The following is a 19,208-nucleotide window of genomic DNA, read 5'->3' as shown; positions in this document are numbered from 1 at the left end:
GGCAGTGACCCAATGAGAGTGTTTAATGGCTTATTTGTAGGTAATGGGTTAAGACACTACACGGTTTCATGTAACCATTCACCAAGTCAGAGTCTTTGACACGTTCGTTGATTGCAGCAAGGGAGTCAACCAATGATGTGATTTTGTTCAGGTAGTCAGTGATAGTGTAGGAGCCCTTGGTGATGGTGTGAAGTTCATTACGCGTGTATGTCTTTCGAGCCATTAATTGTTGTTGAAAGAGCTCCACAAGAACATCCCAAACCTCCTTGGCAGATTTGAGACCAAGAATGTGGGAGGAAAGAGATTCCTGAAGGGTTGCATTGATGCAAGCTCGGACGAAATGATCAGTCTTTCTCCAAGTATGATATTCTGGGTTTGGTGTGGTAGTAGCGGTAGTAGTTGCAGGTGGTTTGGAAGTAATAGAAATAAGAGGAGAAGGTGTTTCGGTGGGGCTGTAAACATGACCCATGAGGTCGCAGCTGATGAAGATGGATTCAAGTTGCTCCCGCAAAGTAGATAGTTCATGTCGTCGAGTTTGACGACAACCAAATTTGAAAGATTAGTAATGGGGAAGGGAGAGCTGTGTGCGGTGGAAGCCATGGAAAAAAAAAAAAAAAAAAAGAGGGTGATTAAGTAGTGATAAAAGGACTGGCTCTGATACCACAAAAGAGAGATGATTGAAGAATTATGCAATCGTATTGCAATTTGTACTGAGCTTTATATATTTATAAGAAAGATATTTCACAAGAAAACAAAAACTTGATGGAATCTTGTTACTTTTAAAACTTGTGGCAGGTCTCAAGACTATTGACCAAGTTTTTGTTTTCTTCTTTACTTGACTTCAAGTCAAGAAGTGATTTTCCACCAATGGTTTCCACTGAAAGATAAATATCTTCCTTTTAATTTTTTTGATTGGTGAGTTCTAGAATTTTAACAGGAATTCACATATTTATGGATTTGACCACAAGAGTTTTGTGTGATTGAAAATTGAGTCCGAATTGCTTTTTTGGTTTTTTTTGTTCTAATTAGGATCTAGCCCTCCACAACGACCCAACGGGGCTAGGCTCCCTCATCCTCTTCAAATCTATTGTGCAGTAGAGTTCCTTCCTTTTGATTTGGATGACACTTTGGGGGGGGTAATTGGCGTTGAAATTCAACAATGCCAGACAAAAAACTATTGGAAAAATCTTCCTAATTGACTCTTATAGAAGTATAGAAAAATCGACTAGTTATTTAGAACAGAGCATATCGGATTAAACAATGAGAAGAAATAAAAAGTTCCCTTGCTTTGTAGGATTTTATCCGTGAAATTTGCAGAAGAAAAACAATGGCAAATTTGAGTGTTTTTGGGGTTTATCTGAGACGCTAAGGTTAACGATGACTGCGTTTGGAGTTCCATTATGCTTATTGCAGATTCATCTCAAAATCACTTGGTTCAGCTGCTCAAGAGATTAGGTGGAAGGAAAAAGAAAAAAAGTTGGTCTTTAGCAATTAATAGTGGGAAGTTAAATAACTAACCCATGTTTCCATTTTTAAGATGGAATCTAATTCTTGGGAGTGGCACCAAACTTTTAAGTCCAATTACAAAAAAAAATCCCATCCTAAAACACTATACTCTCTTATGGACAAGGGTTAATAAAGAGAGGTTACAAAGTCTGTTGTAACCAACTTGGTTACAAACAACTTCACCCATTATGTAAAAAGAAGTCTTAGAATTCAAAACAATATACATAGGTTCTTTCCTTATTTATTAGCCCAATATTTTTTCTAACATGGGTTTTCGATGTTGTCAAACCTATTTTCAAGTATAACTTATTCAATGAGTAGCCCAATGCCCAACCTTTTACGTTTTTCATTGTGGGACAATATGGTAATAACAAGAGAATCTTGGATTAAATATGAGGCTATGAGCCCATAGTCATAAAAAAAAATATAAGAGTAACACCTCCTTTGTAGTTTGGTCCAATTACAAGAAACCCCCCGTTATTTGAACAACTACATCCACACCATGAAGGCTGACAGTGTTAGTGAGATATTAGTTTTAAAATGCAAAAGGCAACTTTGCCGCTTCTTTCTTCTTCCTCCTCCTCCTACAACCCCTTTCTTGCAACTCCGCCCCCACCCTTGTCGTCGGTCCCACCCCCTATCCCTGCCTCTACCCTCTAATCCAAGAACGATTGTGAGCTATCAAATTCTTGCAGAAGTCTCTCAGTGCGTGGAGAGCATCAATGGTGTCAAAGAAGGAAGATGGAAAGCTACTCTCACATTCTACATACCCATGTTATCGGTGTTATTGGTGAAGCCTGATCTTAGTCTAGAAAGTGCTATGGTGATTCTTCGGCTGTTTCACCTTCGAAACGCGCCAGAATGGCCTAGGTGCATACATGAGTGCCGATCCATTTAGGCACAACTTTTCCAATCTTAAGATCTATTTTTGGACAACAATTTTCTCCGAGGGTCAATACATTCTTTTGTTTTTTCTCCCATCATTGCATTGGCTACTCTTGTCAGATAACAAATTCAGTGGAGTCACATATGACATTTCGTATGATAGTTGTTTGTCCATCAATCGTAGTGGTGATAACTTTGTCAACAATCGAATTGAGGGATTGGAGATGAGATCTTGCAATATTAGTAAATTCCCAGATTTCCTTAGGAACCTAAACCAATTGTTTGACCTAGACCTTTTCAAAAATAGAATTGAAGGTGCAATACCCAAATGGATATGGCAAAAGGAATATTGGTTCCAACTAAACCTTTCTAACAATTTGTTGACAGATCTAGAATTGCCATTACCTAATCACTCCTCCTTTTTCATTCAAATTCTTGATCTTCACTCAAACAAAATATAAGAGTGTGATCTCTCAACAACAACCCCACCATGCTTTCTGCCAACATTCAATAAATCTAACAATGAGTTTGAATCTACTATCTGAGGAAATCTCACGTCCCTTCTCTCCAATCAAGCCACATTCTTTTTAATTCCAGACAATAATTTGATTGGGAAAATCCTTTTCTCAATCTGCAATGCAAGTAATCTGGAATATTTGAAATTGTCCAATAACCAATTGAGTGCCACCATCCCAACATGCCTTGGTAGTAGCAATTTGGGGGTACTAGATTTAGAGAGCGACAAATTACATGGTCCTATTCCTCCTACATTCAGAAGTGGATGTCGCCTGTATTCACTTAAACTCAATAAAAACATGCTTCAATGACAAGTTCCAAGATCATTGGCTAACTACGAGAAATTGGAGGTGTTAGATATTGGGGACAACATGGTGACTGATACCCTCCCATATTGGTTGGGAAATTTCTTTGAATTGCATGTTCTTACCATGAGAACTAACCACTTTGGGGGTCCCATTGGACAATTCTCCCATGTTGATTCTCCCTTTCCAAACCTACATATTTTTTATATCTTTGGCAATGCTAGTATAGGGAACTTGCCATTGCAATATATTCTTCATTGCAAAGCGACGATGAATGATGAAGACAATTCCCAATTGAATTATCTCAGTTTTCGAATTTCTTTAGGCTATTAATATCGAGACACAATTGCTATTGTGCACAAGGGAATATACTTGGAGATGGAAAGTATCGTCACCACTTTCACCACTGTAGATTTATCCAACAACAAATTCAATGGAGGGATTCCAGATGCAATGGGTGACCTAAAATCACTTATGTTGCTCAACTTGTCAGGAAATAGCCTCACGGGTCAAATTCCATCTTCGTTGGGAAATCTAAGACAACTTGAGGCATTGGATCTTTCAAGAAACAATCTCTTAGGACGAACCCGAACCAACTGACAAGTTTGACATTCCTTTCAACCTTGAATCTATCTCATAATAACTTCACAAGGAATATACCGCGAGACAATCAATTTGACACATTTTTGAAAACCTCGTATGAAGGTGACACAATATTATGTGGTTTTCCATTGTCAGGGAAGTGTGGAATCACAGATGCAGATTACCTCCAATCTTGACATTACAACAAGAAGAAGATTCATCTTGTTTGCTTGATTGGAAATTTGTCATAGTTGGATATTGCTCTGGTTAATAATTGGAGTGGTAATAGGACAACAATTGTTTTGGAGAAACAATCGATGCATCACATTTAGTTGGAGAATCAGAGGATCCAAGCAGAGAAAATGGTTAAAGAGGAAACACTGCAGCAAAGGGAAATAAATGTTTTTTTTTTTTTTTTTTTTTGATAGAAAAGAAGGCTATTCATTAATGGGTGCCCAACGCCAAACAAAGGAAAACAAAATACATAAGACAGATAGAGAGCATGATACACATAAGGTATGGATATACGATATCTAAAACCAAGGAGTGGAGATTGACCCGGTCTCACATGCCATTGACTGGGTCATCCAGAGTAAGGGATGGACTACAACCATATCCCTAGAGAGAAAGCTCCAGATACAACTAAAGATAAGTGCATGCACATACGTGCCAATAGAGGAGGGCCCATACATGCCAAACAGACCAACACCAAACTTCCCAAGCGTACCGACACGCTGTCATAGTCTACTTTCAAACAGACTTGCTAGATCGGCAAAGGTCTGCTGGATCGACGAGTGGAGCTTCGATAGATAGCAAAAAAACCATCTGAAACACTGCCCCAACCTACTTTCGAACAAATCTGCAAGGATGCACTGGATCGGTGAGTGGAGATTCGTCCAGTGATTGGAGAGGTATGGTGAAAGTTGAGCGGTGGCTGGAGCTTTTGAGTTAATTATAAACTCAGTGCCACCAACATCAGGGACAGCATCACCTGCAAACAGACAAACAAGGAAAATGGAAAAGACGGGGCGGTGATGATTCTTGAACAGAACGGTGGATGCATCGTCATCATTGTCGGCATTGTCGGCATCGTCGCTGACGGTTCCAAGGATCATGGTGGACAAAGAAGAGAAGAATTACACACACAAACGGCAGAGAAAAGACACGCACAAATGGCGGAGAAATGGCACACCAAAAACGGTGGAGAAAAACATGCACAAGCGACGGAGAAGGGGTTTCGTTCGAGAAACCAGGAACCCGTCCGATGATAGAATCAACAAAACCCCAAGAAATGCTTCGATTTTCGTGAGACAAAACTAGTAAACGGCGGCTGTTCCCGCACTGGAATGCATCATTGGAGAGAATCTAAGAGAGAGCGAGCAAGGGTTTCGTCACCACGCTATTGGATCAGCAATCAATGAAACTCATTGCGACGACGCTGGTCTTCTCTCAGTATCAAAACCCTAGGGAACAACAGATGATAAAGAGACCATGTCCTCTCTTCTTTCTTTTATTAACAACTAAGAAAGATATGAAGATGCTTTAGCCTCTTATGGTACTATCAACTTTTTGCTTTTTAGCTTAACCTTCTAGTCAATCATAATTAGCACATATCTCTATCTCTCAATCCCTCACGTTTCCTTCTTTTACTCCTTTTTCTCTTCTCTCTTTCCCGCAAAGGGAAATAAATCAATGTTAAGCATCGGAATAAATGAGATTTGAGTATCGTCATAATAAAGTGTATCCTCTTTTATTGTGGTTATGCGATTGTATATTTATGTCTGGTTTCAGGTCAAAACTTGTTTTCCCCTCCCTAGTCGTGTCATTTTTCTTTTAATACCAATCTTGTTGTAGGCACAATGGATCGAAAAATTCGAATTGCACCCTCTGTGTTGAGAAGCTCGGGACTGCTCAATCTAGTGCCTTATGGTAGTAATCTCTCACATCGCAAGAGGGTAGACTGGGGGAAAAAAAGAATCACCACATAGATTAGGGTCTAGGACCCACAAATTACTGGGCAACATTCTTCTTCCCGTTATAGGTTTCAAGTATGAGGATTCGAAACATCCTTACACTCCAAGAAATCCAATTCTCGGCGATAGTTATACCTTTGCCGAAAATACATTTCTGTCGTTAAATATAAAGGCGATGGTAGTTTCACCCGTCGCCATTCCGTCATCTAAAGCGACGGAAAAAATGCTTCTGTCAAGCAAAATCTATTTGTGATGATAGTAATACTTCCGTAGTCTTGGTTTTTTTTTGACAATGATTTCTAATCCACTTTAAATGTGTATCGTACACAAAACGGTCTGTTTCTTCCTGTCGCAAATAATCTATTTTAGATGACAGTTTTTTACTTACCATCACCGAAAATAGGCGTTTTTAGACAACAGTCCGTTAATTAACATCATGAAAAAAAATTTAGACGACAGTTTTGCACTTGAAATCCTCATATTCTTTGCATTCTTAGCAAATCAATCAAAGCCTCAAGTGTAAGGGAAAAGAACAAAGGCTATTTTGGTTATCAGCATGTGTTTTAAAGGATTCAAACTCGAAGGACTAAAAAAGAGGGTAAATCCAATACATATTAGGCCATAAGGTACATTAGATTGCCATCCATTTAAGAAGAAATAGTAGATTTCTATTTCTTTTCACCAGCTACCAAGAATAAAGTGGGTATGCTAAAGGTTCATTAAAAAAAATAAGTGAGTATGCTAACAAGAAGAGGGGAGGACAGGTAAGAGTTTGCTTTATTGGAGATGATAGAAGAGAAAGTCCTCAAAGGGGAATTCAGATAACATATGCCAAGTATATGTGGCTTATAGAAATGGAAAATCTTGTTAAGAACAAGGTAGGTGAAAAAAAAAGTTGTTAATTTTTGCCATTTTAATAGAATACAATTTTCTTTCAATGAGGGGAAATTCTTGCTATTTCATCTGTGCATTCGAAAAGGGTACAAGACAATGACAGCTCTTAAGATATGCATAATGGTAAATCACTTTCAAACAATTTTGAAAAGAATTTATAAGTGTAAGATAATGGACAACCAAAAGATGGTTACAACTTCTCAATTCACCACTTCGGTTACAACAAGATACACCCAATAGAAAATTTTCCTCAAAGTTACTGTTTCCTACGTTCCCTCTCTTCTAATTGTTCATCGTAAGGCCCAGTAATTGATGCTTCATGTACAACAATCCAACATTCCATGATTCCAACATGTTCAGATCCTCTATATCACATTCACCCTATATAAACCTGTATCCACCCTCTATAAGCAATACTTAGTAAGCAATTCAGGTGGGGCCCAAATTTTGGTTTCAAGTTTCAATCCAAACCAAAAACAATTTTATCCTACTAGAAATATAAAGAAGTTGGATTTATGACATTTTAGAACCCTAAAATTTGACATGTGACCAATCTAAAGATCTTTCATACATCCAAATGGTTGGGATGGAACAAATCAACCCCCTTATAGGTAAAATGAAGCTTGATAGGATGATAAAGGGTTGAGTGATACAGATGATCCTTGCAAGAAAGTCAATAACTTAAAATATAACATAAGTGAGGCAATAATGTTCAAAATTGGAAGAGCAAATTCTGTCAAACGAAATGGGTCCAGTCAATCCAGGCATCCAATTGCTTTCCATGGCTTTCTCTGGAACCACTGAGTCATTAATGTATAATAAAGGAATAAGACTACAGCATTCCACTTCCCACCCTCACCTTCCCCAGAAAAGAAAAATACTTTTCTCCATCTTTTGTCAATACATGAACTCAGCCATCCGTAGTGTTTGAACATTTCATTAGTCATTTACAATGCTTTACAAGATGGGCAAGGATGCAAGAAAAACATCCAGTTGTTTATTCTGTTGCATCAACAGGTCAAGTATGGCTTCAAGGCTTAAATAGGCCCTTCAGTTGGGGCTTCCTTCCATGCGCCACTCTCTCTCTTTGAGATATTGAAGCAGCAGATGTGGCTCAGATCTTAGGTCCACAGCAGTACCATATACAAATGGACTTGGTCTTCGGTAGCCATGAGAAAGTTTGTCCCTCACTTGTTCTTCACCACCGTGCACTGGAGACAATCCTGGGTACAACGGTGAACCCCCCAAGTATTTCCTGGAACTATCAGCCAGAGGGTTTCTCCATTGATCATAGTTGCCTAACCTGGAAATATCATGATCATGAAACTTTCCAAGGGCAGTTGGTGTATAAAACTGATTTGGCTCAGTATTGTCACCGGTGAGATCAAGATTAATGTTGCCTCTGTACTGATGAAGTTGTAGAGTGGAATCCGTTCTGCTTGCGACTGGTTTATATCCAAAAGTGTAGTCAGCAACACCAGGGCCTATAATAGATGGACCCTGAGTTCCAGTCCAATTTGAGTGGCTATTTACTTGTGGTGCATTGAGAAGGTTTGGCATTTTCATGCTCTCTGAGTCCTTAATTTCAGCATAGTTGGACGAATCATCGTGAAACCAGGTGGCATCTTCTGGTAAAAGTGGCGCAGAAGGCACGGGAGCTGAGTAGGAAAATGGAGAGTAACAAGTAGTTGCAGAGGCATACCCAGGAGCAATGACAGAATTGCCTTCAGAAATGTGAGCATACATATTTTGAGACACTGAAGTGGGAGAAGTTGCTCGTATATCTTGCTGAGTTACTCTAGTCCCACTGATGGAGAGACGGGAGAAGTGTGCAGAAGCAACATCATCACTGCAACCTGAGGCACAATTACCCATATCATTTGTTCCTTTTTTTCCTGCAATGCCTAAATTTTCTCTGTTAAGGACCCATGCACTGAGGGAGGGAGGCCCAGCAGCTATGCAGGTTTCCGGAAATGTACACTTCAATAAATCCTCTGTAAGAGTCTCCTTTTGCCTGTATGTCATATCGCAGCTTGAACTAGCAATATTTGGTAGGGAACCGGATGCTTCACTACCATAATGGTTTTGTGCAACTGATGATGAGCCACGACGCAAGCATTGACTAGATGATACGGTGTCACAGCTTGGAGCCTCAAGAACGTAGAGTGGAGCTGAATTATATCTTGTGATTGGCTTGAAGAGAATAACTTCTTCGTCTTCCACAGGAGGAATATCTCCATGCACATCAAGGTTACTTCCATCACCCTCACTAATCTGCGCTTCACTTTCATTAGTGACTCCATGAAGAAGCGTACCATGCTTAAGCTGTTGCTGCTGCTGCAACTCTTCTACATTGGGATCAGACCTGGGCTCCACTTCTTCTGATTGTCTCACCTCTGGGAGTTTCTCTGACTCGGTTGTACAAAATCTTCTTCCTTCTTTCTCATAAAAGATCCACTTCCGAGAGCCATTTGATCTATTTACAAGCTTCATAGCAGCAAGACATATACGATGAATACGATTTTGACATTCATAACCATCATCAAAACTGCATCTTTCTTGAGTTGAAAATTTTAACAGTGTATGGGCCTGGCCTATCGGTGCAAAACCCTGTAACTCATGATCTTCCCACAGGGCAGTAGAAACTAGAGTCTCATTTTCACCCCCTTTATCATCAAACTTGTTCAGGAGGTCTACAAAAGCACTAAAAAAATAAATTATTGCATTTGCATATTTTTCATCAGCCTCGTACATTTCCGCTAATTCTACCATGTTCGGCAACCACTCTGCAAATACTAATAAAGCTGACAGGAGAGGACTATGACTAACATGATCACTCATTACACATCTATCTGCAATACGACCCATGCATATGAATGTAGAAACCAATGCCAGCTGCAACAAGACAGGCTGCTGTGTATCCTCCACATGTTTTAGCATCTGTGTATTTGGGCTTTCATGTAGGGTATGGATGGTGAAGATGAGAATAGACACAAGTTGTAGTGCTCGGAAAGGACCTGTCCTAGATGCATCCATATGCTGGTAGGACTCCAATGCAGTCATTAACCTCAAGTCATTGAGTGACAACAAAATATCCAGTTCTCTTATGGTAGAGCCAAAAGTGCAAGAAAATTCATCCACACTGTACATCAAGAAAATATGGATGAAAAATTAGAACTCCAATAGACATATACATTGAACATGAATGAAATAGCCCTCTTGTAATCAATAAAATTTGGAATTGGCCAGACATCACCAATCTATGCCTAAGCTGCAAGAAAAATCTTATGAAACTCACATGCACCTCATCTTTTTCAGCAACCCTGTCTTGAGTTGAAGAACCAAGTATATGATGGGTGAAAGATTATATCTCCCCAGTTCGCAATTATACTTATATCTTCATAAATTAGTTCCGGCATATGGCTATAAGTTGGTAAAATATAATTTTTAAGGATTACTGAAAACCCTGAATTTATTCCTAATATTGCAATGCCAACAAAATTATTGATTGCTCTAAAGACCACAGCAAGACTAAAGTCATATTTTCACTGAGGCATGGTGCTAACAGGTTCTAGTCCTCTAGCCCATGTAGGCATCACAATCTCCATATTGATGCTTGGTAAGAGACATTGTGCATTTCTGGCCAGCTACAAAACTATGTTGCTCAAAAGAACATACTTAAACATAAAAAGGCTGCCATTCTTGCGCTTTATCTTTGTCCTTGCATAAATAAACAAATGTAGCATTACTTACTCTCCCCCACCCAAAAAAACTGCATTCTATGATCTACTTGCTAGTTTTGTTGTTGGTCGGAGATTGAAACTAGCTGGCATAATGACAAAAGAACCCAGAAATGTCTAGTAGGTCTTTTGGATGTATGTCCCAGACTAAATATCTGAACTTCTGAAGTGCATTTTTTTTAGTAAAAAATAGGAGCAGAAATGAGGATTAGTTAAAATTGATGAACAATTAACAGAAAAGAAAAGACCACCAAAAATTAAAAGGAGATATAATAGGAAAATCAATTTCATTTTCCTTTTAAACCCCATAATTCCAGGACACTGGGCAGCCCATTAAATTTTATAAGCAAAAGGAAAATGGAAAGATACAGAGGGGACATCCCACCTAACCTCACAACCAGGTACATAAAGCACCCAAGAAGAGATATTGAACAAAAACCCACCCAAGCAACTAGACCTAACAACAGAAGGGAAGATATAAAAGAGGCAAAAGCTGCACTGAGAGTTTGATCATATGAAAAACGAGCTAAAAGGCAATCCATTTGCCAAAACCATTTGTGAACACAGCCCAGGGAACCACTCCACCTTAAAATAAAAAATAAAAAACCCAACAACCTCCTTCGAAAAAACCAATTTAATTATATAGGTTCATCATACATAAGGAGCCAGAATTTAAAGATGTTAACTATAGTCTATAGAATTAAAGCTTGGAGGATAAAATGAATATATAGGACATTTTCTGATAATGTGGTCAAACAAGGAAAGTGGAACTTTGAGGGAGACACCAATGCGATGTGGAACGAGATGATGACTTGTATTAAGAGGACTGCCAAAGAGGTGCTAGGGGAAGGGAAGGGTAGTCGTCAGGCCCCTAGGGAGACTTGGTAGTGGAACGATGAGGTCCAAGCAGCCATTAAGACCAAGAAAGATTGTTTTAAGACATGGCAAAGGACTAAAGAAACAGAGGATAAAAAGAGATATAATGATGCCAGAAATGAAGTTAGGAGGATTGTGGTGATGGCTAGGGTGAAGAAGTATGAGGATCTTTATATCAACCTAAACACTAAAGAAGGGGAAAAAAACTAAAAATAAGATGGGAAGTAGTTTTCTGTCCGGGAGTATGGCCTACGCTAGCACTCCCATGTGTCTATCTCTCCTCAAAACAAGGGGGCAGAGGTGTCTTTTCATATGGGGAGGAGAGAGATAGACTCATGGGAGTGCTGGCGTAGGGCGTAGGCCACACTCTCAGACAGAGAACTATCTCCCATATAAGATAGCTAAGATGACAGAAAGCTAGAGTAGAGATTTCGATGAGGTGAGATGTATTAAGGGTGATGATGGAAGGGTGTTGGTAATGGATGAGGGAGGACATTGTGAACAGATGGGATGAGTATATTTGTGACCTACTAAATGTAGATAGGTCGAGTGGACATGACCCGGACGATTAAATTATTCAACATGATACCACGTCATAGATATGTAAGAAAGGTTGGCGTGGCAAAAGTTAAAGTAGTCTTAAGAAAGATAAAAACAGGCAAGACTCCAGGCCCGGATGAGATTCCAATAGTGTCGAAAACCCTTGGAGATTGTGGGGCTTATTGGTTAACCAATCTGTTTAACACGATTATGAACATAAGGAAGATGCCAGATGAATGGAGGAGAAGCATTGTAGTCCCGATCTACAAAAATAAGGGTGATATCCAAAGCTGCAATAATTATAGAAGCATAAAGCTAATGAGTCATACTATAAAACTTTGGGAGAAGGTTATTAAAGCTCATTTGAAAAGAGAGAATCATATCTCGGTGAACCAATTTGGCTTTATGTCAGGTAGATCCACGACAGAAGCTATCTACTTATTGAGGAGGCTCATGGAAAGATATAGAGACAGTAAGAAGGATCTCCATATGGACTTTATTGACTTGGAAAAAGCCTATGAACAAGTCCCTAAAGATTTAATCCGACATGTTCTAGTGAGGACAGGGGTATTAAGTAAGTATGTGGATGTAATTAAAGATATGTATGAGGGCGTGGTGACTAGTGTGAGATCTGTGGGAGGTTAGGGCAAGGAATTCCCAATTATGATTGGGTTACATTAGGGATCAGCCTTAAGCCCTTATCTATTTGCGCTTATCATAGACGATCTAACCAAGAGCATTCAAGACGAGGTCTCGTGGTGTATGCTCTTTGCCGATGATAGTGTTTTGGTAGATAAGACAAAAGAAGGGATTAACTCTAAGTTAGAGCTTTGGAGGTCAAACTTGGAAACAAGAGGCTTTAATATCAGTAGAACGAAGACGGAGTATATGATGTGTAATTTTAGTCACACTATGATGGATAATGATAAGGTGCGAATTGGGGAAAGATTGATACTGCAAAGTGACTATTTTAGATATCAGGGGTCAATCATATATAAAGAAGGTGACATAGAGGATGATGTTTCACAAAGAATTAAAGTGGGATGGATGAAGTGGAGAGGTGCATCCAAAGTGCAGTGTGACCGACATATTCCTGTAAAGCTTAAAGAAAAGCTCTATAGGACTGTTGTACGACCAGCTATGATGTATGGGGCAGAATGTTGGGCAGTTAAGAAGTGTTATATTGGTAAGCTATGCGTAGCAGAGATGAGGATGTTAAGATGGATGTGTGGAAAAACAAGAAAGGATAATTTACGGAATGAACATATTAGAGCGGACTTGGGGGTTGCCCCGATTAATGACAAGATCAGAGGGAGTCGTTTAAGGTGGTGTGGTCATATTCAACGGAGGCCTATGGGTGCCCCAATAAGGAGTGATATGATTCCGATTGAAGGAGCTAAAAGAGCTAGGGGCAGGCCTAAAATGACCATAGGAGAAGTTGTGAGGAAGGACATGCTTAGCCTAGGTCTTGTACCAAGTATGACCTCGGATAGAGCCTATTGGAGGGGAAGGATCCATGTAGCAGACCCCATTTAGCTGAGATTCTTCTGACGTGATGGGTTGTGCCTCTTTCCTCTTACTATATTTCATCTTTCACCTTTCATTCTTTTTTCTTTTATTAATTTTCCATCTTCCATTTGTCATTTTTCCATTTTTCATCTGTGTCCCCATCTCTCCTTTCCCACCTCTTCTTCCCCTTTTTGGTTAAAACTCAGTTTCCCCTACTTTGTTTTGTTTGGATCCATGTAGCCGACCCCATTAAGTTGGGATAAGGCTGAGTTTGTTGTTGTAGTAGGATAAAATGAATAGCTACTTCTGTAGTTGCTTGACCAATGAATACCATTAAATTGAAGGGGTTATGTTGGAACCGCTTCCTCTATAAGGCCGACCTTGTAGGAAAGGGAGGAAACAATATGTATATCAAACAGAAGCTCTAGCACGACGGACTATCCAAAGGGGGACACAGGTGGATAAATAATTTCAACACCTGCCCGCTCTCAGGGGGACACGATACCGTGACCCCTGCCTGCTCTGATACCATGTTGGAACCGCTTCCTCTAAAAGGCCGACCTTGTAAGAAAGGGAGGAAACAATATGTATATCAAACAGGAGCTCTAGCACGGCGGACTATCCAAAGGGGGACACGAGTGGATAAATAATTTCAACAAGTTATTTGTTAAAATGAACATAACGCAATCTATAGTCATATGGAATAATAAAATGTGGGGAAATCAATAAAAAAATATATCCTTATAAGTAGCATGGCTGAGATGAGGAAGTCAAGATGGATGAGTAGGGAATAAATTGGAAATGAAGGAAGCGAAGGGATAGCAGCATAAGTAACAAGAACAAGGGAAAGTTGACTGAGTGGTTTTGGTCATGTGCAATGAAAGCCAAATTACTGCACTATTGAGAAGGATCGTTGTTATGAACTTCAAAAAGGCTACAAAAGAATAGGCAAGGCCAAAAAGAACATGGATCCATATAGCATCAACAAGCTGCTGAATTGTGAAACAATAGTCATTACCCTATAGAGTTTAATGGCTGAATAAGAGCCACTAGCTGAACCTAAAGAATTGGATAAAGCTCTGTGATGCAGATAAAACACAGCATTGAGCATCTTTTAGTGGAAATAAGCCTTGGGTAGAGTTATATTCGTGTTGGGTCTATATCCACAGTATTGAGCATATGGAGGGTCATAATGTACGCAGCCTTACCCCTGCTTTCGCAGAGAGGCTGTTTCCAGACTCAAACCCATGACCACTTGGTCACAATGGCATTTCTAAGGGTATTTGTTAGGGCTATGGCATTTCTAATCTTAAATTTCAATGTTTGTGTACACTACATGAATTGTATCAATTATGTTGGAGAAGAACAAGGGCAAAATATTAAGAGGCATACATGGCAAGGTTTTGACAAGAACATGAAAGATCAGATCAACTAACAAACAAACAACAAAGATTTTTTTCCCCTGATAGGCACAAAGAGTTATAGTTAATCAAAAGATGAAAATAAAGAAAATTTTATTACCCATACCAAATATGCAAAGCATAATACAAATGTAAAAGTAGAACAAGACATCACTATATGCATCAAAATTTCAGAAGATTTAACCCAAAAGTCAAATAGACATTCTTCCGCAACAATTACCTTGATTTTGTATAGAAGTTGCTTATCGTCCAAACAATGAGAGGCCATAAACTAGTCTCCACAGAACCAACATCTTCAGTGATTTTGCACATGTTTCTAGTTGAAAAACTATCATTAGATTGTGTTTTGGTTTGTGCAATGGTTCTCTCAGATGGTGCGTTGAAATCAAAAGTGGCCTCCGTAGATAGAGAGGGCAAATTAGATGACCTATTCTGTAAGATTTTAAAGGATAATTGAAACTTTAAATATCAATAAAAGAATAACTTTCAATGAACAAGGCAGCTCTTAATGGCAATCAAGAAGAAATTACCTTCTCAAACAGTAGATTAAGGTTATCCCAGGCATCAGGAAAAGGATTTTTAACAGCCAGACTTCTTATACAATGGTACAAAGCAAGGAATTCATCACCAATGTATATTGCCAACACAGCCAACTGTGAATGACATGTTGCATACATATGACGCCCCGCCATAGAAGTAAATTGGAGGAAAAAAAACAAGTAAATAGAGATTCAAAGTGCAGTGAAGGCCAAAAATGTTCATCAACTTGTGATTTAGATGAAAAAATAATTCACATATGAGCACCTGATTGTGGGGATTTCCACTGTCTGGCCAAATCATTGATGCATTTAGGTAGTGAGTAGCTGCAACAGACCAGTTACACTTCTCACTGGTAGGCTTCGCATAAATTTCTCCGTAGCGAGCAAGATCTCCTAGATAAATTAGACAACGGTGGCATGAAAATTCGCATCTGTGCATTATTGTTGACTCAATAGAACTTGAAAAGAATTCATCCTTGAAGAATAGTTCTTCTGGAAGCCCATAACTTCTTCTGATTTTTGTGATTAACTCTTGGTAAAATTCACTAGCTTCCGAAAGGAATGATCTAAATCCTTCTACAAGATTATCAGTATTGTGCTGCACAATAGTCAAAGTTTGTGGCATCACCAGATTTTTATTTTCTGGATTAGCAGAAGTTTGTTGTATTCTGTTACGAAATTCATCAATACATTTATAGTGAAGCCTCCACAGAGAATATTCTATGTCTTGAAGCTCTGCCAGTTCATGGTCACTCAAGATGATCTTCTCATAGTTAGAACGGATTTTACGGTATAATTCTTGAACATACGTTTGCAGCATACCCTTTGAAAGGATTTGGGTCCACAGTTTCTTTTCTGCATTAATAGCCTGCAATAAACAATTTCAAGATCAGATAAATTACCATAATATTTTTATACAGAACAGCGCACAGCTCTTTTGTACAACAGGACAAAAAATGAAGCACAAATTCAACTTCTGGAATCACCTCAACAAGAAAACTTCTTGTGTGGCTATGGCCACTGATAGGACTCGTAGCATCACTGAGCATCATTGGACTGCGTAAACCAGACATACAGCTAGTAGCTTTGAACCCAAAGATCAAGAAAACCACCCACTCTTCAAGGGAAAAGAATGTTAAGCCCCAAAGAGAACCAGTTCATCCATGGCACAAGGTAGCAACCTATTGGAAACACCAAATGTTAGTTGATGTCATTCAACAGAAAAAGAAAAATGGGACAGGGATCTACACGCTGCCCACTTATATTGGCATCATACACACCAAGCCAATAGTTGGTTGCAAAGCAATATATTTAATGAGGAGAGAGAGGAAAAAAAAAAAAAAGGCCGCATATTTAATGAGGAAAGAGACTGTGAGAGGGAAGTACACACTGACAGTGGGTACTTTCTTTTCCACAAAAAATATAGGAACTAAAAACTTGACAAGTTTGCATGACTTTGTGATTTCCGCCACAAGTTAAAAACTCTACAAACCATAACCAAGTCGTCAATAAAAAATTATGCAACCTCTTGCACTTTTCTACCATGAGTTAAAGAAATGATAATGAATTGCAACTGCAAAATAGATTAATTCCTGGACATAACATTTTGGTTTGGAAAAATACAATTTGAGAACAAAAAACGCACCCTTCTCATGGGGACATAGTCACATAGTGTTTACATTGCATATTCTCCAAATTACATAAGATACATGATAGGAAACAATGGACAGGGAACAACTACAGTAAACCATCTCATCAAAAAAAAAAAAAAAACTACAGTAAACCATTAAAGAAAGTACAAAGATGGATTTCCTTGACTGTATTTCAATTATCTGCCCCATGCCCATGCTCAACACAGCCATAGAGTTTGCCCACAACAAATGCATACCTACCTTACCCATTCCAAAACAAGGAGTAGAGCAGAATTTCCTTATTGGCAACCGTTGTTTATCAGTGAATGATTTAGTAAACACTTCTAAAGCAGAAATGAGGTTTAAAATGGAAATTGTAGCCTATTGCGTGTGATTGACTTCCAAATCACTCTCACGGACAACCTTTTTTAAGTTATATTACTGCATTGGGTTAACAGAGGCCACAACTCTGTACTTTGCCCCAGCCATTGACCTTCTATCAATACATTAATTCTTACTCTTCCAATTTCCTCTTCTTTTTCAAACAATTTTTTCCTACAAGCTTTTCTATCTGATTATTATTAAATGACTTATTGAAGCGATGCAGGGGATGCAGGATTATCTTATATCAATGCTACTTGATTATTAAGCAGATCAGCTTGAGTTGCAAAGGTTGAAATTTGAGCAGCTTTGGCAATTAAGAAGAGAGTGTTGAGAGTTCAATCCATGTCAGCAATTTCACTAAACTAACCTGAAAGTAAGAAGTCTTAAATCGGTGCAACAGTGAGCAAACAACCATAAAATACTTTGACAAGAGATCCAGAAGCACTCAACTCGACAAACCCTTCAAGCAAAAATCCGCATATAGTTCCCCTCTGATGCAAAGTAAAATTCTAACACAGGAGCAGAATAGCAAAATTCTAAAATGTAATCACCATCAAAACCCGCCAAGGACTTAGAAACCAGAATGCCAAAAACAGGGAACATCAATTTCCGGATTCAGCAAAGAGCCATAATCTTCCCCAGTGCAGGACTAAAATTCAGAGAACCCAATAAGCAAGGAAACGAAAATGATCGTTAATCAAAGAACCCAGCAAAATTAAGTAGCATAGATAGACACAGAGAAAAAAAAAGATAAGAGAAAAGCAGGAGCAGCCATTGAAGAAAAAAATTCAGGATAATTCAAATCAAAGAAAACTACCCAAAAAATTATACAAAACCACGTTTGGTCAAGAACAAAGAAGACTAAGAAGACCTTACACAAGGCAAACGAAGCCTCCTCCTCGTTAGTAGTCAATTGTCAACAACCATGTGGAAACGATTCAGAGTAGTGAAAGAGAAAAGAGGAAAGAAGGAAGGCAGCGGTAATAAATACAGATTGGGGGCCATGGCCACCTCAGTGGCTTTTGTTGTGAAACAGACAAAGTAAAGTGATGGAAGATAAGGAGAAAGACTGAAGACGATTCTGACGACTGTTATAAGTGACACGTTGGACTCTGACGTGAACGGTTCCTTTCGCTTGTATTCCAAGCTATAATCCCATTTTGATCTAATACTTTCTTAATCTACCGTTTTAAGTTGCTGACTTGATATCTGACGGTCCACTCTATGGACGACAGGTTAGTGGCAGTTCTAAGAATGAGATAGATATACCGATAGAGATCGTTGAGGTTGAGGTTGGTATTGACTAATCGAGCTGTGGGCCCCTTAGTATTAATTCCATTCCAGCTGTAGTAATCGGAAAGGCCCATTTGTGGGACCATTACTCGCCAAGGTTTGCCGCGTATGAACAGGTTAATGGAGTGTGTTTAATTAATTCAGCTATCGACGTCTACCATTTTAAACATACGTGTCAAAGCGGACTTTGTTGTATCAAAATTGGGGGCTCGCGTCTTTGACAAGTTGTTCTCGTAGTGGTTAGCCTGATCTTGTCATTTTCATCTTTATAACTCACCGGAAATGGTTGGAGGATCGCTGCCAGGCTGCGTAGCCCTTTGCATTGTGTGGGGATTGAAAAGGGATGGATTTTTCATTTCACGGGACTGGGACTATAAGAGTCTACTAGTTTAGGCCATCATGTGTCTACATTGGTGCCACATAGCTTAACAACCTTCTTTCTAAATAATTAAAGGGGAAATGTTCTTTGTCCATGAGGATGGCTCTTGCATTCATAGGATCCAATGGAAGAATGTGCAAGGGGGCAGTGTAGTCATTTTGCTCCGCCATGTGCCTAGGCGAAGAAAAGTTCATTCTAGGCGTCACTATACATAGTGAAGTATAACACTTCATCT

General features: G+C 39.0%; 1 protein-coding gene across 4 annotated transcripts; it reads right to left on the bottom strand.

The window, feature by feature from the left end:
- Positions 1–7,451: 7,451 nt before the first annotated feature.
- Positions 7,452–18,255, bottom strand: LOC122640208 (protein SMG7L). Of its 4 annotated transcripts, none has more exons than XM_043833360.1 (6): positions 18,178–18,255; positions 16,273–16,342; positions 15,552–16,154; positions 15,278–15,400; positions 14,968–15,179; positions 7,452–9,803 (listed from the first exon to the last, which is right to left on the bottom strand). In XM_043833360.1, the coding sequence occupies exons 2-6, from the start codon at positions 16,336–16,338 to the stop codon at positions 7,712–7,714; spliced, it is 3,096 nt and encodes a 1,031-aa protein (XP_043689295.1). In that variant the 5' UTR covers positions 16,339–16,342; positions 18,178–18,255; the 3' UTR covers positions 7,452–7,711. The 4 variants fall into 4 exon arrangements, with proteins under 4 accessions (XP_043689295.1, XP_043689296.1, XP_043689297.1 ...); XM_043833361.1 differs by having other exon boundaries at positions 18,173–18,230; XM_043833362.1 differs by lacking the exon at positions 18,178–18,255 and adding an exon at positions 17,669–18,014.
- Between the last annotated feature and the right edge of the window lie 953 nt (positions 18,256–19,208).

This window comes from Telopea speciosissima, chromosome 9 (assembly GCF_018873765.1).
Source record: "Telopea speciosissima isolate NSW1024214 ecotype Mountain lineage chromosome 9, Tspe_v1, whole genome shotgun sequence".
NCBI classification, from domain to species: Eukaryota; Viridiplantae; Streptophyta; class Magnoliopsida; order Proteales; family Proteaceae; genus Telopea; species Telopea speciosissima.
This window is presented reverse-complemented; position numbering and strand designations above follow the sequence as displayed.